This window comes from Barbus barbus (assembly GCF_936440315.1).
Source record: "Barbus barbus genome assembly, chromosome: 37".
NCBI lineage: Eukaryota > Metazoa > Chordata > Actinopteri > Cypriniformes > Cyprinidae > Barbus > Barbus barbus.
The window spans coordinates 6,059,879-6,087,249 of NC_136715.1; the positions used below are offsets into that span (position 1 = coordinate 6,059,879).

Consider the following 27,371-nt stretch of genomic DNA (forward strand, 5'->3'; position numbering starts at 1 on the left):
TGTTAGTTTTATCAAGTTAAAAACCATATGATTAGCCACATATGATTAGCTTATATTACATAAAGTATAAATAATTTTGTTTCTTCTCCATTTTGTTATTAATAATGTACATTAGGGTGTTTTGTGACACATTTTGCGTTATTGCGTTATTTTAGTGTTGCATGTTACCCTGTTGGTGTTTTGTCTTTGTATGACCCTAAAAACCATCTATTTAAAATATTGGTCATGTGTTATAGACTAGCCACTTGCTAAGAACTCTGATTCAATATGTGGCTTTCTATTTTACCACCAGTATTATCATGGTGGATTTTAAGGTGAAAGCAGATTTTGGAAATTCAAGTAACTTGGTGATTAACAATCCCATCATACCGGAAACATTGGCACTATATTTTTTTACAATGAATTTCACACATTTGAACACATTTCTGGCTGCCATTACTGTATATTTAACAGGAGAGTTCTTTTGACTCATACCAGTAAGCAACCATCCAGAAAACAGTGGGTTTTGCACAAGCAAGCACCAGAAAATGTAAAAAATCTTGGCATTCGTGTGCAACCCTTTCCCTTTTTTCCCCTGTTTGTCCAGTATGGCATGCTTTATATGGTCTCCGTCCGGAAAGATGAAGGCTGAACATGTCCTTTCTCTGGCACGGAAGTGCACAGATGACCAGGCCATCTGCAAGACCGGCTTCTTTTAATGTCAGCATAAATGTACATTTCTCACTCTCTCTCGCTCCCTCACATGCCCATGAATGCCCACACAGCCTCACTTTTCATACGAGTGAAAACAGGTGCGCTCTCCTCCATCATCTCAGTCACTGTTGCCATAGCAACTCTCTCCACAGCATCAGCGTCATCCCTGCAAGCAGCAAGTGGTCCCCACCTCTGAGAAAAACTGCAGGACACTTTTCATTTTGACTCATCTTTCTGAAGAATAGACACTGGCGTTATCTTGATCCCACCTCAGGCAGAAATCTGAAGGAAGTTACGTTGTCTCTGAAATGAAAAAGAATACAATGTCTCGTTATGTTTTGCAACGGAACTTAATACGTCTTTGCATTTTGATTAGCTCTAGGCTGTTGTAAATGAAAGCGAAGAATTGTTCCAGACAATACACAAAGCCGCTTTGTTGCAGCTATTTTGAAGTGTTTGACTGCATTTTGAAGTGTGTGACTTCTCTTCTCTTCTCTTCTCTTCTCTTCTCTTCTCTTCTCTTCTCTTCTCTAGGATGCAGTAAACACCCTTGTCGATCTGTGAAGGGGCTTTTCTTACAGACTCTCAGTGTTACAGAACCTTGGGAGATGTATGGCAGTGCGCGCGCCGTCAGCCACATCGAGGGCAGCCCTGCTCGCTCCCCACGGTTGCCCCGCTCTCCTCGGTTGGGCCACCGTCGAGCCAACAGTGGCAGTTCGGGTGTCAAGACCTTATCCATGGAGAACATCCAGTCCCTCAACGCTGCCTACGCAACATCTGGCCCAATGTACTTGAGTGACCATGAAGGGGTCGGATCCACGGCTACTTACCCTAAAGGCACCATGACGCTCGGTCGGGCCGCAAGTCGAGCGATGTATGGCGGTCGGGTTACAGCCATGGGCAGCACCCCTAATATCGCAACAGTGGGACTCCCGCATGCCGACCTGCTGTCTTATGGAGATCTGGGCTCGCTGTCCATGCTCCACCACCAGGGGACGCCGTCGGCCCTACTGCGACAGGCGGTTAGGAGCAGTGGAGGTGAACTCTTGGAGTTCCAAGCGCAGCTGCGGGACATGCAGAGGGAAAATGAGCTACTTCGGAGGGAGCTGGACCTGAAGGACAGCAAGCTGGGCTCTTCCACCAACAGCATCAAGAGCTTCTGGAGCCCCGAGCTGAAGAAAGAACGCGTGATGAGGAAAGAGGAGGCAGCTCGCACGTCAATCCTCAAAGAACAGATGCGAGTGACCCACGAGGAGAATCAGGTTAGGATGGTTACCTTACCTTACATGCAGAATGATAAGGAGCTATGCTTGAGTAAAAATAAGGGTTCTTTAGAGCGTATTTGCAGTAATTCTTCCAATTAAGACCCGTTTTCTTGGCTTTTTGAGATGCTGTATGGTTCTTTGGAGAATAAGTTCTTGATGTTATATTATATGTTTTTCAGATCACATTATTTGTCCTAGATATCAGCCATTCGCAGAGGAAAAGCCAGTACACTGATAACCTCCTAAAGAACTATAGAAATTAAAAATGTTCTCTAATAATATCAGATTGTTCTGTGATACCCTTTGTGGAACCTTTATTTTTATTAAGAGTGAATTTTGCTAAGATGTATTAATAATACATTATGGCATTTATAGATCATTTATTGTCTACTCATGGCTTTGATAAGCTTATGATGTACACTACTGTTCAAAAGAATAAACTGTATTACTGTTTCCAGAAAAATATTAAGCAGCTGTTTTCAACATTGATAATAAAAAAGCACCAAATCAGCATATAATAATATTTTCAGAAAATTTGCCTTTTTTATTACAGAAATAAATAACATTTTAAAATATGTTAAAATAGAAAACAGTTGTTTTAAAAAAAAAAATTCCTGTGTTCTTGATCAGAGATTGGTGAGCTTGAAAGACTTATTTGAATAACATAAAAAATTTAGCTGACCCCAAACTTTCGAACAGTATCGTATGTTATTACACTATTACATATTATATTTTTAAAGATATAGTTCACCTGAAAATGAACATTGTGTCATTAATTACTCACACTCACGTCGTTCCAAACCCGTAAGACCTGCACATGAATTTTTTCTTTGCACACAAAAAGTTTTCTCGTAGCTTCATAAAATTACGTTTGAATCACTGACGTCTCATGATTTCTTCTTCTATGGAGGGTCAGAATGCTCTCATATTTCATCAAAAATATCTTAATTTGTGTTAGGAAGATGAACAAGTTCTTACAGGTTTGGAACGACATGAGAGTGAATAATTTATGACAGAATTTTCATTTTTGGGTGAACTATACCTTCAACCCAAAAAATGAAACTTGTCATTGGTTGCTCACCCTCATGTTAGTCAAATCTGTATGATTTTTCTTTCATCCGTGGAACATAAAAGTTAGTGACAGAATATTTGAAAATGTGAATTCTTACAATTTAAGAGTAGCGTGAACATTGGTCAGAATTACTCTTTTTATTCACGTCACACAGAAAGCCATACAGGTTTGAAACGACGAGATGGTGAATAAATGATGACAGAGTGTTAATTTTGGCTGAACTTTTTCTTCAAGACTAGTTTGTTAGTTGCCTACTTGAGGGATACGCCTTGTCTATGAATTCTTCTGTTGCCAAGGTTGCTCTTCTTGCCTCCAGTTTTGGTGTCATCTGTGGGCTGTGTTCCTTTCTTCTTCTCTGTTCTGTGTCTCACTCAACTGTGTAATCACCCTCTCACTGTTTTCTCACATGCTCTTTAAGTCTCTTCTCAGCTGATTTCTTCTTTGGGTTGTCTGTCTTTTATGTGGCACTTCTGGAAAGAGGCTCTTATAATCATTAATATTTCATCATTTAATCAGATGTGGTTCTCTGTCAATGGACACGCCAAAGCCACAGATACTGAAACACATTTTAGACAGTTCTGGCTGAAAATCCATTGAAGAGTAGCATATATTTACATACGTCTGACCGCACATGACATGAATTCTATATTTAATCTGTCAAGTTGCTATAGAGTGCAACAGTGCCTGCCCACTTTTTCAGCTGTCTCGGTTCTGTAGATATTCTTTCCGTTCATTTTTTTCCAAAGGGATTTTAAAACAGTCTTCATTACAAAAGTTACAAGCACGAACCAAGCCAACCAGCTACAAGGTTAATTAGCAGATTTTAATTTGAAGTCAAAAAGTATTTGAAAATGGAACAAAAAGACAAAGAGTTTGTACTTACCGGCCTTTAATGAGGGAAAGAATTCAGTTCCAAGCATTGCGAATAGCATGGTCGAATTAAAAACCACTTCTTTAAAGAAATAAAGACCTCTCACAGCTTATTGATTAAATACCTACAAAAATGTGTGATGGTTCAAGATTACTCTCATGCATTCAACAGCTGTGGGCCGGAGACATTTGTTTTCTCACAGTCTCACCTCGTCCTGTCCGTCTGTGTTTTTGAGAGTAGGGCAGTGGCCTAGTTAAATCACACTCCGTCAGCACGCTGCACAAGGCCTGGAGACGAAGAAATGTCAAGGACAAATGCTTGTCTGAGAGACGTTGTTTTCCTTCATCTGATTCCTTGTCTTCTCTAACACGGTCTCTTTTTCTCTGTCTCTGTCATCCAGCTCTCTCTCCTCTGTGCTCACTCTGTGCTTCTTCCTCTCTCTTCCTCGTCCTATGTCCTCTCCATCTTGTTCTCTGTTACTCTATCCACCCATCCTCTAAGGCACCATAGGGATCTTGTATATTGTAAATACCATATCAAGAGTCTTGCATTTGACTGAATTGCATTTCACATTGGAATTTAGTGACATTTTGTTACCAAGTACTCATGGCAAATTCACAGTTGTGTTGTGTTTCGCATTCATCTCACTGAACTACTCTCAGTTGAGTTTAACCAGGTTCCATGCATATTTAAATGAAATCATTGCCATTCATTTCAGCACAAACAGTTCTCCTTTCTATGCAAATTAGGCTTATTGTGTTGTATTCACAAAAGTAAATTTGCCTACTGGGGTTTTTTAATTAAAAGAGATATTTGTGAACATTTTCTAGTGATCTTGGCAGCAGTTATTGATCAAATTACACCTATTTCCTGATTCACAGTGCAACCAAATGCACTTTATGCATTTTCAAGAGCCGATTTAGAGCCGGTCTAGACATGCTAACTTTGTTATGCACTGTTTTGACCATGTTTGTGCAGTTACCTCTTTTGCATAAGTCCTTTAGAGTTTTGAATGCGAAAACAGTGCAGATAATGCATGCAAATAAAATAAAAAAAGCTTTAAGCAGGCAGAGTTCATTCCCCCAAATCTCGTAATGTGTCATTGCAGTGAGACTGTTTTGTTAGAAAATAAAAGTATTTTATCAAAAATAAATAGCTGGAATATGGCATTTTCTGAAACAATCCGTCTCTAGGCTGCAGAAGTTTATTTGAATAAAATCTATGTCGAGACATAATTTCCTTGCAAATGACTAGTGAATATTTTCAATTGCTATCACATTTTCTAGATAAAACCCCTCCTAAAACCCCTCAAGACATCAGTGGAGATGAAGACTACAGAATGCATAAATTAGCAGTCCTTGGGTGAAAATGGGGTTCTTAATGAAATTGAAGAAAGTAGGGATGATGCAAAATACGACGGAGTGTTGCTGAAGATTCTGTCTTAGGTCACTAGAAACTTTTGAGGAAGTTGATTATCAACAGGTCAGTTTCTACGCTCAAGGCCAATTTAACATTGGAATGGCTTAATAAAAGCCCTGGGTAAATACATTATTTGAAAATTGCAGTGAGCTAGTGCCATCTAAATAACCTGAATGACCTGGAGCAAATACGGCCTGGAAGAACAGGACAAAATCACACTCATTGCTCAGGAGATTTAGTTATCATGTACTCTTAAGCATAGGGGTTCCTTATTGGCATTGATGGTTCCATGAAGAAGATCCATGGATCTTTTTCATCGCACAAAAGGTTTTTTATAATATAAGTAGTTCTTTAGATTATTAAAATGTCCTTCGCAATAAGGAAAAACTGGTTCTTTTAAGAACTGTTTGCTGAAAGGTTCCTTGAGGAACCAAAAATGGTTCTTCTATGGTATCATTGCAAAAACTCTCATTTGGAACCTTCATTTTTAAGAATTTGAAATTTCTTAAAAACAGACACTAATGAGACATAGTGAGATTAATATATCTCTACTATTAAAGGTGGCATATTATGAAAATCTGACTTTTTCTGTGTGTAATTGCTATAATCGTGTCCCAGGTGCATCTACCAACCAGTAGTAATTTTTTTTTTTTTTTTTTTTTTTGGTGAGCCTTTCTCTGCAAGCTTGTGAAAAACGAGCCACTCAGGCTTCGGTTACACTAGTGCGTTTTCGTTTTAAAATGTATAACTTTTGCTACGGTTGTCGTTTACACTACTCCAGTGTTTTCGACCTTTGAAAACGGAGACTTGCGAAAACGCTGCAGACATAACCGACTGTTTTTGTAACTCATGTGTTTTTTTTAACATAAGCTTGTGTGTATTTGACAGTTTAAGCGCAATAAGACATGAGACATGCACATGCTTCGGATGTGTGTGCTAAGAAAATCGTATAGCAGATGTTTAAACTAATATAGTTTAAAACGCATGATTTCTGCGTGATAGACATGACAATCAAAATAAAACAGATGTTTTTAGCAGAGTATCTGAGGAACGAGCTTTAAAGGCACAGCCCTATTCTGCAAAAGGGGCATGCATGGCAACTGTTCTGCTTCCACTCAAAATAGGCATTTTCAAAATGATATAATAAATGATCTGTGGGGTATTTTGGGCTGAAACTTCACAGACATATTCTTTGGACACCTGAGACTTATAATGCATATGGTAAAAAGGGGCATAATAGGTCCCATTTAAATCTGAGCACAGTGTAAGACATTGTTGAGATCTTTTCTGAAACATATTTGAGATTATCAGTTCTTAATAGAAAAATGTAAGAAGCAGCATGTTCTGATTATTTCACGGCTCTGTATTAAAAGAGAAAACGACCTTGCATTTAGTTTGCATAAATATAAAATTATTGCAAGCTCACTATGGAGGAGCAGATGTGTGGCGTAGAATGCAATCATGGTTAAAATGCAGGGGATACTGGAACAGGGACACTGAAATACACAAATGAGATTGGATATGCAAGTTAGTCAGGCTTATGCTCAGCCAATCTGTGAAAGTGTGTGTGTCTCATTTCTCCTTTGCGTGATACTGTCCCTTCTTCTGAGTCCTCAAGGTTAACTCAGGATGGTGTCACCACAGCTCCCAGCAAACACCTGTGCATGTGTGTGTCTGTGTGTGTGTGTGTGTGTGTGTGTGTTCGTGCAGTGCCCAGAAAATGGGAAAGGACATTAGCAGAGCTGTAGGTACATATCCAGTGACAGTGCTACAGTGACACAGTTAGTGTAAAGTAACAAGATAAGACATGCAAGAGGTTTCTTATGAAGCCCTTGGAGTTGAGATGACGTGATCAGACATTGTATGCATGTTATTATGTATTTGTTTATCTGTTCATTTGAATATAAATGCTGCAACTCACTCATAAAATGTGTATTTGAAATGCAATGTAGGTCGCTTTGGATAAAAAGCATATGTAAAGTGCATAAATGTAAATTTAAAATGACTCATGGTGAGATTTTTCAAAGAGGCTTTATGAACAATATGCAAACAAAAATGATCCAAGAGAACCACAGTATCCAGAAAGAGATATGAAAATGTAGGTACAAATAAAATGGTTTGCATCAGCTTAACCATAAACATAAAATGTCTCTACCTGACAGATATCATTACAGTAATTCTACTATTTTACTCGTTTTGCTAATCAATGTATACAATGTATAAGCAATAATCTATATAATCTCATGATTGGTATTTTCTGTTTATATTTGTATATTAATATAGATTTTAAAATATATTTACATAAATATTTAGTTTTATTTATTTGTAATATTTTATATAATATAATATTTTATACAATTTTAATAGTTTATATTTATTTATATTCATTTTTACATTTTTAATGTAAACATATTCAAAATATATGTTAAATACATTTTGCATTCACATCTAAGTGTATTTTAAGACTGACAAAGCATTTTTTATTGCCCTTTAAAGTGCATATTTTAGCATTTGAAGGTTTATTCAAAATATATTTTCAATTTGAAATTATATATATTTCCTTAACCAGCATCATATATTTAGCATAAATTGTAAATTTTCTTGACAAAATGCTTTTCTGACCCTTGAAGTGCATATTGTAATATATTTTGGCATTTAAAAGTTTGAACAAAATATAATTAATCAAACTTTTTTCATTATATATTTAGCATACATTTTAAATGTTTTTGAAATTCTTTTTTTCCTCTTTAAGTACATAATGTAATATATTTCGGCATTTGAAATTTTAAACACAATATAATTTTAATTTGAAAAATAGATTTACTTAACCAACACTGTTTTTTCATCATAAATATTTAGCATACATTTTAAATTTATTCTGAAAAAAGCTCCCTTTTTGCCTTCTTTTTTTATTTATTTTAGTATTCTGGACACTACAATAAATAAATACAATTTAAACTTATTTGAAATCCATCCAACCTTTTTTTCTGGCAAGAAAGAGAGTAGTAGTGAGCAACAGCCATTGAAATTGAAAGAGAAAAGATGAAAATCTTTCAGAAAATATTTCAGTTTTTTTTTATTCTGTACAAATCAGTACAGAATAAAAAAAAAAGTATTATTTGCTGACCTTCCGTCTTATAGTGTACTCTAGGCCTAGTCCATCCATGTCCTCCAGCACGTCTGGACCTCAAGGACACTTGTGCATGTACTGAAGATACCAGCTTCGAAGGAGACACGGCATGCTGGATTATACAGCAGCGGTCACCAGACACAATTAGTATAAGGCGCACGCACGTCATCACATGCTGTTAGCAGGGCTTCATTTTCACACCCCTCCTCGTGGCCACATGTTCCTGCTGTGATTCTGGAGGTGGGCAGGCGAAAGGTGGGCCGCGGTGTTGCTGATCAGGGAAGGATCCTTCGTCACAGGGTATCACTTGGGATGCTCAGAATGCCATATGAAGCATACTGTGCATAGTAAGTATACCATGCCCAGTATGCAGATTTTATGAATGAAATACTCTTGACATACTACATTTGCCAAGCACAGAACATGAGATGCTGCATCCCACAATGCAATGCGCTCAAGTTGACTTTTCCATTGCCAGAGTGATAAAGTCATTATTTACAGTAGACAGAATTGGATAAAACATTGAATTATTTCAAAGCTGATAAGTAGACGCAGCTCGCTGAATTAAACATGCATTATAGTGAGATCTTGTGAAAACAAACCGATTGGAATGTTTATTTTGCATAAAACCTACCGTTTCACATGCTATTTACGAGAAAGATTAGGCAGTAAATTATATGGTATCATACTAAAAAAAGGCTTGAACCAGATTAAATTAGTTTGCTGCTTTTAGTTGGTCTCCAGCCTAGTCAGACTGATTTGTTTTTTGGTTTAAAAGGGTTTTGGCCATTTTTAGATGGTCAAGCTCTGGCTAAAATCAGAAAAGCATTCTACTCTTACTATTCTTCCCATATACGGTATGGCAGAAATAATGAGACTAATATAGTGTGCTATTCTGAATTCAGAGAGCTAAAACCATCTTAGATTGGTTTAGGTTACTTCTTCTCAGCAGGCTATTATTCCATTTAAAACATAATTTTGATTCAGTGCACTCAGAGTTGTGTGGAACATATACACTAGTGTTCAAAAAAAAATTATGCTTTTGAAAGACGTCTCTTCTGCTTGCCAAGGCTGCATTTATATGACCAAAAACATAGTAAAACAAGATATTGTGAAATATTATTACAATTTATAGCTGTTTTTAACTTTTTTTTTCATTTCATGTCTCATGATCCTGCAGAAATCATTCTATCAATGTTATTAATAACTTATCAAATATTAATAACATCTTATTACAGAATTATTTGCTGAGCCTAAAGTTAAAAACCAGCATTTCTTTTTAAATTGAAATATTTTATAACATTATAAATGTCTCTACTGTCACTTTGGATTAATTTCATGCATTTTTCCTAAATAAAAGAATTTATTTAAAAAATCTTACAGACCACAATTGTATTTTTATATTTTTTTTAAATGGGTAGTGTAAATACAGGGCAGGATATGCTATGCTTGATGCTCTTTTTGATGCCCTTTAAGAAGGAATTGTGCTTTGCATGAATAAAATTAATCTGAAAAGGGTTGTAATAATGTTGCTTGTGACCTTCCATTAAGTCTGGTAAATCCTTTTGGTCAGTGGATTGAGAAAAGGTATTGATGTAAATAGACAAGCAACCTCTTGATCTTAGTCTAGTTCTTCTAAAACAGTCCTCTCATCTTAGATTGATGGTTTCTTTGCTGTTAATAGCTGGGCTTTGATGAATGATGATTGGGTACATCCGTTGGGTGGCTTGTGCTTGGTGCTAATGGCTCTTTTGTAGCTCAGGACTCAGAGGTGAGGTGAACGGATGAATGAGAATGTTTATCTCAAGTGTGGTTGGTTATTTTTTGGGTCTTTCTCTCTCTCTGTCTCCTCCTCTGTTTCTCTGACTCTTTTTTCTGCTTTCTCAATTTCTCGGCCCCCGCGGGTGCCTGAAAGAAAGCCAATACAAAAAGGATTAGTGGGGGCTGACTTGTTTTTGATTTGTACAGTAACAAGATTTGATGGCCTGTGTTTAAACACGACGGTATCGAGGAGAGTAATGATCCACACAGTATGTTTCAGCATGACTGAGAAAGCTAATGGAAAGACCAGATTTAGATCATGAATTTAATGCTTAAAATTAATAAGCCGTGCTCACTTTCAGTCACCACTTTTCTGTTGTCATCTTGCATCTCAGAACCACATCTCAAGGTACCACAGAGTGATTATAGTTTTCATTAATATCGTGAATCAGTTTTTCATCAGCTTTCATTTTAATTTTAGTTGAGTTATTTCAGTTTTAGTTATATATAAATATTCTCTATTTTCACTTTAAAGGGTTAGTTCACCCAAAAATTTAAATTCTGTCATTAATCACTCACCCTCATGTCCGTTCCAAACCTGTGAGATCTTCGTTCATCTTTGGAACACAAATTAAGATATTTTTGATGAAATCCAAGAGCTTTCTGACCCTCAATAGACAGCAAGGATACGACCGCGTTCAAGGCCCAGAAAGGTAGTAAGGACATCATTAAAATAGTCCATCAGTGATTCACCTGTAATTTTATGAAGTTATGAGAACACTTTGTGTGTGCAAAGAAAGCAAAAAAAAATACTTTATTCAACAATTTCTTCTCTTCCGTGTCAGTCTTCGATGCACGTTCACTCCCTTTCTTCTTTGAGCACAAAAAGTATTCTTGTAGATCCATAACATTACAGTTGAAACACTGATGTCTACTGTTTTAACAATGTCCTTACTACCTTTCTGGGCCTTGAACGTGTCAGTTGTGTTGCTGTCTATGGAGGGTCAAAAAGCTCTCGGATTTCAAAAATATCTTAACTTGTGCTCTGAAGATAAACAAAGGTCTTACAGGTTTGAAACAATATGAGGGTGAGTAATTAATAACAAAGTTTTCATTTTTGGGTGAACTAATTATTAAATTTTTGTTTATTTTAGTAGTTTTGTTGTGTGTTTTTATGTTTTTACTAGTTTAAATTTTCTTAAATGTCTGTATAGTCTTAAATGTCTATATAGTTTTTGCAACTAGCTGAAACAAAAAAAGGGGAAGTCGTGGCCTAATGGTTAGAGAGTCGGACTCGTAATCGAAAGGTTGCGGGTTTGAGTCCCCGGCCGGCAGGGATTGTAGGTGGGGGGAGTGAATGTACAGCGCTCTCTCCACCCTCAATACCACGACTGAGGTGCCCTTGAGCAAGGCACCAAACCCCCAATTGCTCCCCGGGCGCTGCAGCATGGCTGCCCACTGCTCCGTGTGTGTGTGTGTGTGTGTGTGTGTGTGTGTGTGCGTGCGTGCGTGCGTGCGTGCGTGCGTGCGTGCGTGCGTGCGTGCGTGCGTGCGTGCGTGCGTGCGTGCGTGCGTGCGTGCGTGCATTTGTTCACTACTCACTGCTGTGTGTGTGCACTTGGATGGGTTAAACGCAGAGCACCAATTTCGAGTATGGGTCACCATACTTGACAATACGTCACGACTTTAAAAAAAATAAAAAATAAATAAATAAATAAATAAAATAAAAATAAGTTTAAGATTAAAAAAAATTTAATTGTAGTTAAAGCTTGTTTTATTTAAAGTAATAACCTGTTTTTATGGTTTCAGTTTTAGTTTACTATAGTAACCCTGCACAGAGTGTATTTTCAGGCTTGAATCTTGTACAATTTAGATTTAAATCTTGTACAATTTAGTCCATTTTGTAGTAATTAGAATTTAACCTGACATTTCGTGCTGTTATAAATCATCTCGGGCGTAATCTAATGCTATACAACCAGAATATTAGCATTTAAATGAACATGCTCATTTCATCCACAGTGCTAGCGTGGGCATGTGCTGTAATTGACACGGCTCTCCACAGAGCTAGTTTTGGCATCAGATCCAGAGGTCTGTGGAAGCTTACGGCTCTCACAAGATTTTTCTCCTAGACTACAGTAAGCTTTTTCTTCAAGTGTGATTGGGAATCTTAAAGCAGGTACAAAAAATCAACTGAATATATAAGTGAATCTCGGTCTACATTGGCAGACGAACAATCAGAGGAAAGACAAAACTCTTTAAAACTGCTGGTCAAAATTGTGTTTCATTAACCTATTTCAAAACCTGCAATAAAACAATGATCTCATAAATTTTGCTTTATTTCAAATTGTCCTGAAAAGGTGCCTTCTAAAAGAGTAAAAAGGCACGTCTCCCATTCCTGTGGTGATATATTTGCAATTTATCCCATTTTTCTGTGAGAGATCTGTCTCTTTGTACTGTTTCTGGCATGACTAAGATAAAAGAAGGGGTAGTAGCGAGTCCTCTGTTCCCTGTTGTCACGGCTAACAAAGTAATGATCTTCGATCGCATTCTTTCCCTGTTCAAACTAATTGCTAAAAACTAAATCCAAGGCACAGACACTGATTCTTTAATCAGTGATTTTTCGCATGCATTCCTCGCTGTTCCCAGTCTAGAGCGGTGGAGGAAAATAAATAGGGATGGATGGATTGGTGAAAAGCACATTTGCGAGGGGAAGTAGTGGCCGGAGGGAATTAGAAAACAGATTAGCAAAACAACGCTCTGTGATGGACAAGTGAAGAATTGAAAGAGAGAAGAAATAAATTTTTCTTGCCACTGATTTTTGTGAATAACGAGACTATAAATAAATGTGTGTGTGTGTGTGTGTGGTGGGTGATTGTGGGGAAGAACATTAACTACAGTTGCTCCGGCACAGATTGTGGTTATTGGTCTTTAGCATGTACTGCTGAGCAATGGGGTGTATGTGTGTGTGTGTGTATCTGTGTGAGTGTGTGAGCGTTTGTTGTGTCTTAGCATGCAGCAATGATAATCCCTGAGGTGTTTAGTGGCTTTGGCTAAATATGTCTAAATATGAAATATTTCTTCTCTTTTTCTTTTTTCACTGCCTTTTCATTGTGGTCCAGTCACAAATTTTTAAAAATTACTTTTTCAGCTGTTTCCTTTTTCATTGTGGTCTTGTCACAAAATGTATCATTATTTATTTATCGAGAATATGAAGTGAAGTGAAGTGAAGTTACATACGGCCAAGTATGGTGACCCATACTCAGAATTCGTGCTCTGTATTTAACCCATCCAAAGTGCACACACACAGCAGTGAACACACACACACCGTGAACACACACCCGGAGCAGTGGGCAGCCATTTATGGGCAGCCATTATTACACCTCGCTGGACATTCACTCCCTCCACCTACAATCCCTGCCGGCCCGAGACTCGAACCCGCAACCTTTGGATTACAAGTCCGACTCTCAAACCATTAGGCCACGACTTCCCCTATTCATCCATATTCCCCATATTCATCCTTCCACAAAAGTTGCCGTATACCAAGAGGTCTGTGTCACCACCCTCCTTTATAGCTGTGAAGCTTGAGTAATCTACAGTCATCACATCAGGTCCCTAGAGCGCTTCCATATAATCTGCCTTCAGCGCATACTGGGAGTTACCTGGCGGGATCGTGTGCCTCACACTGAAATGCTTAAGAAGACCAACTGTAGACGTATTGAGGCCATGATCACCCAGCGCCAGCTGCAGTGGTTGGGGCACGTGATAAGGATGCCCCAATGTCGACTGCCCCGCAGAGTGCTCTGCGGCCAGCTACATCATGGTCGACGTTCAGCTGGGGGGGCCGAAGAAGTGATATAAGGATCAGATGAAGAACGCCTTGAAGAAGTGTAAGATCAGACCCGAGGACCTGGATGATGTTGCTGCTGACCGTACCATCTGGCAAAAGCTGTGTAGAGATGGGGTTCATACGCTCGAGATGGAGAGGACAACCATAAGCCAGCAGAAGCGAACCAGGAGAAATACAGCCATGGCTGCCACCACCACCATTACATACATATGCCCCACCTGCAATAGAGTTTGTGGGTCCAGGATCGGACTGTTTAGTCATCAAATGTCTCACCGCTAAAGGCGTGGACGTCGTCATCGGAATTCGATGGACAACCGAAGAAGAAGAAGAAGTCCTGTCACAGCATGAAAAGTTTAACAGATGACCATGTACATTTACATATTAAGCTCATGATCCATCATGTTGAATAAAGTATGCTGGTTAGCTAATCATAACAGGGATTAAAGGTATAGAAGCATGTCTGAATGTGTAATTCTATTCAGGGAGATTGGAAAATAGTCATGTACAACTTGCTGATATATAACATCTTGACTAACAATACAGGTAGATTTTTTTTGTGGAAAAAAAAAGAAATGCTACAAAATTGATTGCTTTAATAGTATTATTTATATCCCAGCTGTTGTTTTGGCTTTCAGTGTAACCATTCAGTTAGAGATGCAGTAACATTTACTGTGGTGGTTGACAGCCAAAGCCATATTTCCACATTTGGACTGAGCTGATGGATGTTGTGCAGAAAGATGAAGCATCTGTCATGGGGGTGGATGTGAACGTGTGTATGTATGTATGTATGTGGGTGCATGTTTATGTGGTTTATGAGGACACAAATTTGTATAATGACATGGGTATGACAGAGGTATTACAATATGAAGGTGGTTTATGAGGACACTGCCTATGTCCCCGTAATTCAAAAGGCTTAAAAAACATACTAAATGGTGTTTTTTTGAAAATCTGAAAATGCACAAAGTCTCCTGTGAGGGCTAAGTTTAGGTGTAGGGTTGGTGTAGGGCAATAGCACACACAGTTTGTTTAGTATAAAAACCATTACGACTATGGAGAGTCCCCATAAACCACAAAAACCAACATGTGTGTGTGTGTGTGTGTGTGTGTGTGTGTGTGTGTGTACGTGCATACAGTGTATGTCAGCTGTTGTATTAAGATCTGTATTCCTGAAATCTGCTCTGGCTAGCAAGCAAAGATTTGAACATTCAGCTTGATTGTTCACTTCTCGAAACCAAGAGCTCATTACAGTTCTTAATATGAATGAATGAATGGATGAAAACCCTCGTAAAACCATTTGTAAATAAAACCATTTTATGTAAATTGCCAGATTGAGTTCAATCCAATGGTTTTGTGGATTACTTAAAACATAAATTTGTTCTGCTTGTGTTTTATGAATGAGGCCTGTAGTGTTTGATTCTGAAAAATGCAAAATTAGCTCAGTATAACTAGCCAAAATAATCCAATTATTGTTCTTTAGATGCCTATTCCTTTGGATGTTATTTATTCACATTTCTTGTGTATTACTAACTCTAGTACTACTAAATAATACTATGGTAAAGAGGTCCTTTTATATATTTTTTTATTAGGCTATATTTTTATTTACACCACTGTTTAGTTTGGGGTCGGTAAGTCTGTAAGTAATATTGTGAAATACTATTCCAAATAAAAATAACTGTTTTCTTTTAGAATATATTTTAAAATGTAATTTATTGCTGTGATGCAAAGCTGAGTTTTCAGCAACATTACTCCAGTCTTCAGTGTCACATGATCCTTCAGAAATTATTCTAATTTGCTGATTTGAGAGACATTTCTCATTATTATTAACAATATTTAAATTTTTTAAATGCATTTTTTTATCTTTTAGATGTTTAAACACAGCATATAGATTCAATATGCATCAAAATTAAATTTGTCGACAGAATGACAAATTGACTGATAAATTGTGTCTCTCTTGGATGCATGATGCTGAAACATTTGTGATAATAATGGGGGGTAATGAGAGGGAGAGGAAGTGATGCGAGCCTCCTCAGGGATGGTTTGGAATATTCCTGCTGCCAGCTCTTACAACCCCCTCCCCTTATCACGCGCTGCCGTATGGGATACATATTCATGGCTGCCTATGCTTCAGTGCATCTGAGAGCTCCTCACACACACACAACATGAAAGTTGAACACTTATGAATGACTCAGCTAACTCTACTCAAACCTCATGCTCTTAAAGAGACAGTTCACCCAAGAATGAAAATTCTGCTATTGTTCCAAGGGATTCATGAAGGTTAGTGAATGATGACAAAATTTTTATTTTTGGGTGAGTGCTCCCTTTAAATGCACGGAAATAGCAACCCTTTATATCTCCGGTTGTAAGGAATGGCATTTATTCTGGCCGCTGTTTTTCAACCCAGGGGATTGTGGCTCTTTGCAAACTGTTGTAATTATGCAAATTGAATAATTGGACCCTTTCCTTGAATTCTTTGCCAGCCAAGACAGATTATTGATCGGAGACGGAAAGAGAAGGAGGAGAGGATAAGGAATTGGGAAGGAGACAGATAGACAGAAGAGAAAGAGAGACAAATGTCCTGTGTCCTCAATAAACTTCCTGTCCTGAAGGAAACATGATCTATGCTGGGAAGAGTGAAAACAACAGAAATAGAGCTGTAGAAATAGAGATTTTATTTGGTCGACAAATTTAATTAGCCAAAGTCTCATCTCCTCTGTTTTCAAGTGTGCCGTTCATATCTACATGTGCATCCGTAGCATTTATCTGGGATAAACGAGTGCACGTGTTTGATGTCTTGCAGTCGTGCGTGAATGTGTGTGTCTTTTTAAGGAGTCTGAATTAATTTGCTAATGTGCCTGCAGTTAACGCAGACGATTCCCTACAGCTGCATTCGATTCTTTTAGAGGTAATGAGCGCAGACGGCACGCAGTATCAGCACTGAGTCATGAAAGCCAATTAGTTATTTTTAAAGACAGAATATTGGCACTGTAGTTACATTTATAAGGATGAGTGAATCTCACAAAACCTGCTAAGACCACACCCAGGTCATATTTGACACCTAAATCAAAATAAAGAAATAAGAAATTCAGAAATGTTTGCTTAAATACTGTGGGGCATTTTTTAAGATCATTCAAACTCAAACATGATAATTATGCAATGCTGTAATTAGAATTTTCGAGCTAAACATAACTTTATGTATATATATATATATATATATATATATAGAGAGAGAGAGAGAGAGAGAGAGAGAGAGAGAGAGAGAGAGAGGAAAGAAGGAAGGCAGTGCTTCCTCAAAATATTCAATGAGTAGGAATATTATTTGTAGTAAATATTTGTAGTACAAAAATAAAACAATGCACATATTACAAAATATAACATTAAAAAGTGTATAAATCACTCATTTGTCTAAAGAAACATTGTCCAACAGTGACACCAGCAGGTAAAATTACAGCGGGAGTCGGCGTCTGTTGTGCCTCCCCTGAGCCCATTGAGTTTTAACAGACCCTCCTAAAGCCTGCTGTGTGTTTGGTGGGGGGTATTTGAGAATGAATGGGGGAAAGTCAAGTGAGAGGAGGCAATGCCTCCATCGTGGTATGATTGGATGTGACTGGTTATGATCTACTGTGATTGGTTCATGCGATAAATCTCACCTCTTGTGTTCACAAATCAGTCTGATTGAACAATATATTGGCGTTAATAGGAAGACTAATTAAAAAAACTCACACACTTAGATATAACTACATTTTTATGTCAAGAGAAGACTTAAAATGGCATTAAAACGTGATCTGTGAGAGTTTTTAGTGAGTAATCAGCTTGGTGAAATTTGAAGTAAATCTGTGGCCAATATTTACCAACATTTGATGACTGATGATCCGAAAAAGAAAAAAACAAAACCAAAAAACTGTTCACTATTTAAAAAGAAAAGCTGAACATAAGTTTACGAATAAAATATATTTAAATATATTTGTTACTGCCTTGAGTTATTATTTTGGAATAAATGTAAAATACTTAAAAACATTAATTTGATGATATTCATATATGGCTTTAACAAATAGAATATTGATTACATTGTTAATGTAAATAAAATAAAATAAATAGAATTGTTGTTTTTTTCTGATAGGGGAAGTAATGTTTATTTAACCATGAAAATGTGACTGGGACGTGAATTTACATTTGATAAAGAAACGATTTGTGGACTTTGTCTTTTCATTTCAAAACACCAGCATATGCATGCCTGTATGTGTGCATTATGTATGCATTATCAAATATCAAACATACTAAAATGATGTTGTTTTAGCAGTTTGCATGAGTCCTCTGTGTTTATAGTGTGTGTGTTTGTCTCTGTGTGAAGGGAATGTGTAATGGCAGAAGTGTACAAGCCCAAAACGGCATTTCTTACATAAGACTGAGTGCCCTTTGATCTGGAACTAAGGCAGGTTGGCATAAGCTTCACATCACTTCACTCCTGTGTCTGAAAAAGCACTTCCCTTCCCTCTGCTGGTCAAAGGAAGACATTACAAAGCCACAACACAAATAAATCACAGCACATTTATCCTGTTTAATAACCGACATCTTTCCAGAATGATCATTCACATTAGCTTTATGACTTCCTCTGGTATTTAATTGTATTTTACATTCTCTTATGGTTTTTTCCATTAGCAATGTCCTGAATGCAAAATGCCTCATTATTCTTTGTAATTGAATCCTTTGAATAATGCTATCAGTTTGTTTTTGTTGTGTCATTGCTTAGTCCATCTCCTTCTGCACTCACTCTGCTGTGTTTCATTGTTTCTGATTTGTTGCACTCCACAATCATGCAGCACCTGTTGGACGCCAGGAGAACAAAGGTTTGTTGTCATGTTCGCCACCGCTAACGTGTGCAGAACATGGTACCGCACGCTTGGCGTGAATTGTGTCCCTGATCTTTAAACAAAACCAGACTGTACCTTAAACCTGATCCCTGGATTCAGATCTCATGAGTTTCTTTGAGTGTTGTTCTTATCTACTAGGGATGCACAATAACGGTGACCAGTCTCAGCCAATATTAGGATTTTTAGTTGTGTTGGTCCAATATTGGAAGCAGATTTTATTTTATTTTATTTTTTATTTTATTTTGTTTAAGTTTACATTTTAATTTCTATGTTTCAACCAGATTTCAATTACCATCTTCAATGGGACATGATATTACAATGATGATGAATGATGAAGATTTTACAATACAAGGTAGCTTCATTCATTTTTCTGTGACCTGCTTTGAAACAATATGTATTGTGAAAGTGGTATACAAATAAATGTAATTTTAATTGAATTTGGAAAAATAAATAAATAAAACAGGTGACATTTTTTTATATCAGTGCATCCCTACAAGCTTGATCTGAGGCCATTGCTATTTTAATTATCACTTTTAAATGGATCAGATCATTATATAAGGACAGCCTCAATAAGGAACATTTTCCCTTATCTTCTCCTCCATGTTCCTTTAAGATAAGCTAAGGAGGGGTATAGCCAGGCCTTAAATAGCTGCTTCTTTGACTAAAATCCTGACCAAAAGCATGCCTGTGATCCTCGACTGAACCTGTTCTTCTGTCAGAATTGTGTGTTCTGTTTGTGATAGCGCAAGGATGTGTAATGATCTAAATTTCCTGCATTATCTAATCCAGTTCTGGGCCCATATACTCTCTCATTCTGCCAAAGGCGCCACATGTGCCACGTAGACCCGAAAACCCCATTATCTTGTGACTATTTCGAGCACAGTTTTTTGTCATTAACCTTATTTAAGGAGTTATTAGTTAGTGTTTTCTCAAGAGAAACCGTATCCTTTCCTGTTTCCTCTCCTAGAATAGACCTCACTGTGGTTTTCCCACCGTATCCTTCATGTCTTGAACTCGATTCCTTTACTAAGTTATATATAGATCTAGATATTGCTAAATTGGTCAGTTTAGCTATTAAAGATTCACTTTTTAATATTGATCTCACTCATAAATAGCAGTCAAATGGAAAATAGAAGTCTTTGTGAATTATGAATGCAAAATTGAACCAGTTAATTTGTAATCTGTACTCAAACCAGGTACATCGCAGCAGTGTTATAGGCTATCAGTTATAGCCCCGCCCACAGTGAAATTTCATTGGTCCAAATCAGTGCTGTTTTAGTATTAGCCTATGTATATATATATATATATATATATGGTATAATAGTATTTATTAATATTTTTAATTAGCTTTTATTTGAAAAGTTTTAATTTTAATTTTAGTACTTTTAGTTGACAAGGCAACATTTATAATTTTAATTTTTTAAGTAAAATTTTTTAATCTGACATTTATATTTAATTTTATTACTTAAATTACCAAAACAGTTTTGAATAGTTTTAGTTGAAGTTTTAGTAATTTTGTTATGTGCCTTGTCCGGTTCATTCGTTTTGTTTATTTATTTGTTTTATTTAATTTAATTTCAGCTTAAGTTTTAGTGATTTTAGTACTTCAGTTTAACTTATTTAATTTGTCAAGGCAAAATTTCCAAATTTAAATTTTTTAAGTTCAAATTTTTAATCCAATGTTTATATTTCATTTTATAACAGCTTTATTTCAAATAAAATCAAATAAATAAATACTGTAGTGTAGTTTTAGTTAACAACAAAACTTTTTCCAACATCAATTACATTCTGATTGGCTTTTCTCACTTTTCATTTTTTGAACTTTCCTGAAGGACAGAAAAATTACTTGATGCTGGAAACGTGTTGCCCCACACCTGGTTAGGACGCAGTGCAATATGTCTATACATCGCAGTGAGGCCTATATAACCTTTTTTCCAAATCTAACCTAAAATTTCTGATATCAAAAGATGGGTTTTCGAATGGATCTGGTTGAGGATACCTTCTGATTATTGTCTACATGAGGATCCCAGTGCCTGTTATGTTAATTTCTGCTTTTGTTTCCTTCTCCAGCACCTCCAGTTGACCATTCAGGCCCTGCAGGATGAGTTAAGGACTCAACGCGATCTGAACCATCTTCTCCAGCAGGAGAGCGTATCGCGGGCCAGTGGTGGCGAGCACTTCACCACCATCGAGCTAACCGAAGAGAACTTCCGTCGGCTCCAAGCCGAACACGATCGTCAGGCCAAAGAGCTCTTCCTCTTGAGGAAGACACTGGAAGAGATGGAGCTGAGGATTGAGACGCAGAAGCAGACACTAGGAGCCAGAGACGAGTCCATAAAGAAGCTGTTGGAGATGCTGCAGAGTAAAGGACTTCCCCCAGCCTCAGGAAGAGCGTCAGATGAGGAAGAGCAAGAGCGAGCCAGGCGTATCGCAGAGGCTGAAGCTCAGCTGGGACACCTAGAGGTGATATTAGACCAGAAGGAGAAGGAAAACATCCATCTGAGAGAGGTATCAGGTTCTACTCAATCTTTTGGCTGAAAGTGGAGCATGCATGTCACTTAAAGATAGACTTAAGTAATGGATGTAAACTTGCAAAAGGAATTGCAAAAATAAGTGTTTTCAAACATGAACATGTAACACATTCAAAGCAGATTTTCAGAGCAGAGAAATATAGTAATTCAGGAACAATCTCCATGGAGCAATCTGAGGTTAAGTGGTTTGCCATCGTAATAGTCAGATAGATAGTCATATGCAACTAAGACAATAACAGCATATGGTCTCTGAGTCATCTAAACCCAAGAGAAAAACATGAGGAGATCCATGCCAGCGCAGTTGCAACCACACAGCTAATTCACTATGAGCTCAGAGAGAATAAAATGAAACAATAAAAATGTCAAAAAGCGAAAAAGATCAGAATTCAGATTGAAAATAAAAGTTTTACACATAAGTCAAGTCAAGTCACCTTTATTTATATAGCGCTTTTAACAATGTAAATTGTGTCAAAGCAACTGCACAATATCAAACATATCACAATATCAATATCAAACATATCACAATATCAATATCAAACATTGGCCTCTGGCCAACAAACCAGCAGTTCAATTTAACTGCAGCAAAGTCAGATTGTAAGGTCTCAACTAGTTCCAGTGGTCATTTGGTAATTCTGTATGTTGTCTGAGCGTTGGCATCCTCTGAGGGGTTGGCATTATCTTTTCTCAGGTGTTCGGTCATCTCAGATCATTTAGGGGTTGGATCCAGACTGAAGCTTCTGTCATTCCTAATTACCACGGGATGTTAATCCCGTGGCAGAAACAGAGACAAATAGAAACATAATTAGCGTAGCTGCTGTTCCATCCCAAGCTAAAGAATAATAATAATGTACATTTGATCAGATATACTACAGTACAAGATTATAAAATGCATTATGTGAATGCTTGGCTAAAGAGATGTGTCTTTAATCTAGATTTAAACATAGAGAGTGTGTCTGAACCCCGAACGTTATCAGGAAGGCTATTCCAGAGTTTGGGAGCCAAATGTGAAAAAGCTCTACCTCCTTTAGTGGACTTTGCTATCCTAGGTACTACCAAAAGTCCAGAGTTTTGCGACCTTAAGGAGCGGGTTGGATTGTAGCGTGGTAGAAGACAAGTTAGGTACGCAGGAGCTAAACCATTTAGGGCCTTATAGGCAAGTAATAATATTTTGTAAATGATACGGAACTGAATAGGTAGCCAGTGCAGAGACTGTAAAATTGGGGTAATATGATCATATTTTCTTGACCTTGTAAGAACTCTAGCCGCTGCATTTTGGACTATCTGTAGCTTGTTTATTGAAGATGCAGGACAACCAGCTAGCAGTGCATTACAATAGTCCAGTCTAGAGGTAATGAATGCATGAACTAGCTTTTCTGCATCAGAAACAGGTAACATGTTTCGAAGCTTGGCAATGTTTCTAAGATGGAAGAATGCTGTTTTTGTAACATGGGAAATATGATTTTTAAAGGACAAGTTGCTGTCTAATATAACAACCAGATTTTTGACTTTAGAGGATGTGACAGTGCATCCGTCAAGTTGTAAATTGTAATCCAAGAGATTCTGTGTATTGTTTTTTGGTCCAATAAGTAATATCTCTGTCTTATCTGAATTTAATAGGAGGAAATTATTGGTCATCCAATCTTTTAAATTTTTTACACAATCTATTATCTTAGATAGTTTAGAAGTTTCACCTGGTTTTGTTGAGATATATAGTTGAGTATCATCAGCATAGCAATGAAAACTAATCCCGTATTTTCTAATAATATTACCAAGAGGCAACATGTATATTGAAAATAGAAGAGGACCTAGGACTGATCCTTGTGGTACTCCATACTTTACTGGTGATAATTGTGATGACTCTCCATTTAAATGAACAAAGTGGTAGCGATCGGACAGGTATGATTTAAACCATCTTAAAGCCTGCCCTTGAATACCAATATGGTTTTGTAGTCGATCTATGAGTATATCATGGTCTATAGTGTCAAACGCAGCACTAAGATCAAGTAATACTAGCAATGAGATGCAGCCTTGATCTGAAGCAAGAAGCAAGTCATTTGTAATTTTAACAAGTGCAGTTTCTGTGCTATGGTGAGGCCTGAAACCTGACTGAAATTCCTCATAGAGATCATTTTTTTGCAAGAAGGAGCACAATTGAGCAGACACAACTTTTTCTAAAATTTTTGACATAAACGGAAGATTTGAAATGGGTCTGTAATTTGCCAGTTCATTAGAATCTAGTTGTGGTTTCTTAATAAGAGGCTTAATAACCGCCAGCTTGAATGGTTTTGGGACGTGACCTAAGGCTAACGATGAGTTAATAATATTGAGAAGCGGTTCTTCTGCTACGGGTAACAACTCTTTCAGTAGTTTAGTGGGTACAGGATCTAATAAACACGTTGTTGGTTTAGATGTACTGATAAGTTTGTTTAGCTCTTCCTGTCCTATAGTTGTAAAGCACTGCAGTTTTTCTTTAGGTGCGATGAATGAAGCTGAAATACTAGACGCAGTAGAATCTACATTTGTTATTGTATTTCTGATGTTATCTATTTTATCAGTAAAGAAATTCATAAAATCATTACTATTAAACTGTGAGGGAATATTTAGATCGGGCGGTGTTTGTTTATTTGTTAATCTAGCCACTGTGCTAAATAAGAACCTTGGATTGTTTTGGTTATTATCTATGAGTTTGCGGATATGCTCTACCCTGGCAGCTTTTAGAGCCTGTCTATAGCTGGACATACTGTTTTTCCACGCAATTCTAAAAACTTCCAAGTTAGTTTTTCTCCATTTGCGCTCAAGAATACGAGTTTCTTTCTTGAGAGAATGGGTATAACTGTTGTACCATGGTGCAGTACATTTTTCTCTAATCTTTTTCAATTTGAGGGGGGCAACAGCTTCTAATGTATTAGAGAAGATAGTGCCCATGTTGCTAGTTATTTCGTCTAGTTCATGTGTATTTATGGGTACACAGAGCAGTTGAGATAAATCAGGCAGGTTATTTGTGAATCTGTCTTTGGTGGCTGGAACAATAGTTCTGCCCAGACGATAACGCGGAGCCATATAATTAATATCAGTAATACGCAGCATGCACGATACAAGGAAATGATCAGTAACATCATCACTTTGAGGTATGATATCTATATCGGTAAGATCAAGTCCATGCGATATAATTAAATCTAGCGTATGATTAAAACGATGAGTGGGCCCGGTGACGTTTTGCTTGACTCCAAAAGAGTTTATTAGGTCAGTAAACGCAAGTCCTAGCACATCATTTGTATTATCAACGTGAATGTTAAAATCTCCGACAATTAGCAGTTTATCAACATTAACCAATAGATCTGAGAGGAAATCTGCAAATTCTTTTAGGAAATCTGTATATGGCCCTGGCGGTCACATAAGACATGTTAACGGATTGAAATAATTGCTTTCTGATGTTTTGGGTTGGTTTAAGGTTAGGGCTGCATAATGGATTTCAGCTTCACACTATAACAAGTTGTTATAAACAAGAACACATTTATTCTAAAGTGTATAGCTCATTTTTGTGTTATGTGTTTCTCATTATGTTGATTATAATCTTTGTTTTTCTTTAGGAGCTTCATCGGAGGAACCAGCTTCACCCAGACCCTGGAAAAACTAAAGCTCTTCAGACCATCATAGAGATGAAGGTAACCATCTATGAATGCTTCTTATATATATATACTGTATATATACTATACACTACTGTTCATAAGTTTAAATCCAGTAAGATGTTTTATTTTTTTTTAAATAATGAATTTAAGAATGCAATTAATTGATCAAAAGTGACAGTAAAGGCATTTACAGTCAAACCAAAAATTATTCAGACACCAATTATATTTGAGTGTTTTTACTAGTGTGTGCAGGACACTATAGTTCATTTATGTATGTGAGGAAAGCAAAATAAAGTGAACTGTGACATATTATACTTAATAATTCTTCATACAGTGGACTGCCAGTAAAACAGATACAAATTTTGGGCCAAAAATTATTTAGGCACTTTGACCTAACCATATTTTGCTTAAGTGCTTTTCTTTAATTGCTAATGCAAACTTTTTACACCACAGACTGAACAGATTTAAGCATTGCTCTGTAATTGGTTGAAATTGGTATTATCTAATTGTGTACTTAAATTCAACAGATGACAGCTATTCAATCTAATTCGTTTCATACCTTTCTATCAAAGTTATCTGAAATTATCAAGATTAATTTGTTCTAACTCTGAGTCGTATTTTATTACCATTTTCTAAACTATAGCTAAATAACTGTGATAATGTGAGAAATGTTGAAGGTGTCTGAATAAATTTTGGTTTGACTGTATAATGTTACAACGTTTCTCTTTCAAGAAAATGCTGTTAATGTACTGCATCATGGCTTCCAAAAAATATTAAGCAGCTTTTTTAACATTGTTAATAAGAAATGTTTCTTGAGCAGCAGATTAGAATTTTAGAATGATTTCTGAAGGATCATGTGACGCTGAAGACTAGATTTATGGATGTTTGCCATCACAGGAATAAATTACATTTTAAAGTGTAATGATTGTTTTTATTGTATTTTTGACCAAATAAATGCAGCCTTGGTGAGCATGAAAGACCTGTTGAACAAATAATTAGTATTGTCATTAGAGAGAGTAGTTGTATTTGGCACGCTCTGGTTAAACAAAAGGCTGAAAAGGCAAACAGAAATGGTCCAGAAAGGCAAGAGAAATGTCTGATGGCAAAGCCCCTGCAGCATGCTGCTTAGTGGCTGAATGAAACAGTAAGTGCGTTTGTGCGCTTACAGGCAGAGCAACTCCTGCCAGCAGAAGCATTACACACCGCTCTAAAAATAAAGCATGACCTCATGCAAAGCACGCACACACCCCTCGGGTCCACTCTGATTGGAGCCAAATATTACCCAGAATTCACCACTGCATCCATGTGACACGAAATGCAAAGTGATAGACTCCTATTCAAAGTGCAACTTCGCTAATTCGATTGACGCATTTTCCTCAAACCAAAAACCGCAAAAGGCGCTCCATCTGTACTTGTTTCCATTGCTCTTTTAACCTTTAGCATCATTGGTAGTGTTCTCTCGCCCTATTGGCTGAGCAGGGATGCTGATTCTGGTGCCATGGGAACAGGTGGAGTTGTTTACAACACATAGAGCACGAATGCAGGCTTGGGAGAGGATGACAGAAAAGAGAGCAATGTGAACTGTTTGCTTATGTTCTGAAGAAGGATATTATCTTTCATAGCGGCACAAGGTATAATATTACATTGCATTTAAATAATGAAGGATTTAGGATTCAGAGCCTTCAAAATATTGACAATAAGCCTCACACTTTGCCTAAGGAATTGACTCTCTGTATGCAATATGCGGGAAAAGGGATGTTGGTTTTCAAAGGCCTCTTGTGAAAATGGTGCCTATTGATGTCTGTGAAAACAAAAAGATGAGAGAGTGAGTGAGAAAGAGAGAGAGTGAGAGAGAGAGAGAGAGCGGACAGGAAGGGCGGGTTACCGGAGAGAGCATGCGAGATGGGAGATGTCTGAATGGGAGATGGACCATAGCTAATGCCAAAGACATTGTATTATTTATTTAAAAAGCCGAAGGAGCTGCAACGCTGCAACTCTCTGTCTCGCAGTCCAAAGAGGCACACGTACAGCTCGCTTTCCCAGAGCATCTCTCTCCGCCCAGGCTTGATGTGTGCTCACTACTACCAAATGGTGATTACATGCTGATCCATTAGCATGAGAGAGACAGATTCTGCTTTGGCTGTGCAGCAGTACTGCAGCTACTCACTGGCGATGCTGCAAGACGTTAGAGTTCCGCATATCCCTGTCTTCCTCTTGTTTTGATCCCATCTGTTGGGAATTGGGTTTGGCATGCTTCCGTCCGTAGAATCGCACCAAAGTTATCA

The 27,371-nt window shown here is 37.3% G+C and overlaps 1 protein-coding gene across 1 annotated transcript in view; it reads left to right on the forward strand.

Moving 5' to 3' along the window:
* Window positions 1-1,301: 1,301 nt before the first annotated feature.
* The window catches only part of LOC306856609 (ERC protein 2-like), a gene marked incomplete at both ends in the record, with an annotated part of 51,415 nt that continues 25,345 nt past the window's right edge, over window positions 1,302-27,371 (forward strand). Inside the window, 3 exons of the mRNA XM_079395969.1 lie at window positions 1,302-1,955; window positions 20,997-21,434; window positions 25,048-25,122. Coding sequence (XP_079252095.1) covers window positions 1,302-1,955; window positions 20,997-21,434; window positions 25,048-25,122 — 1,167 coding nt within the window. The remainder of the gene's footprint in view (window positions 1,956-20,996; window positions 21,435-25,047; window positions 25,123-27,371) is intronic.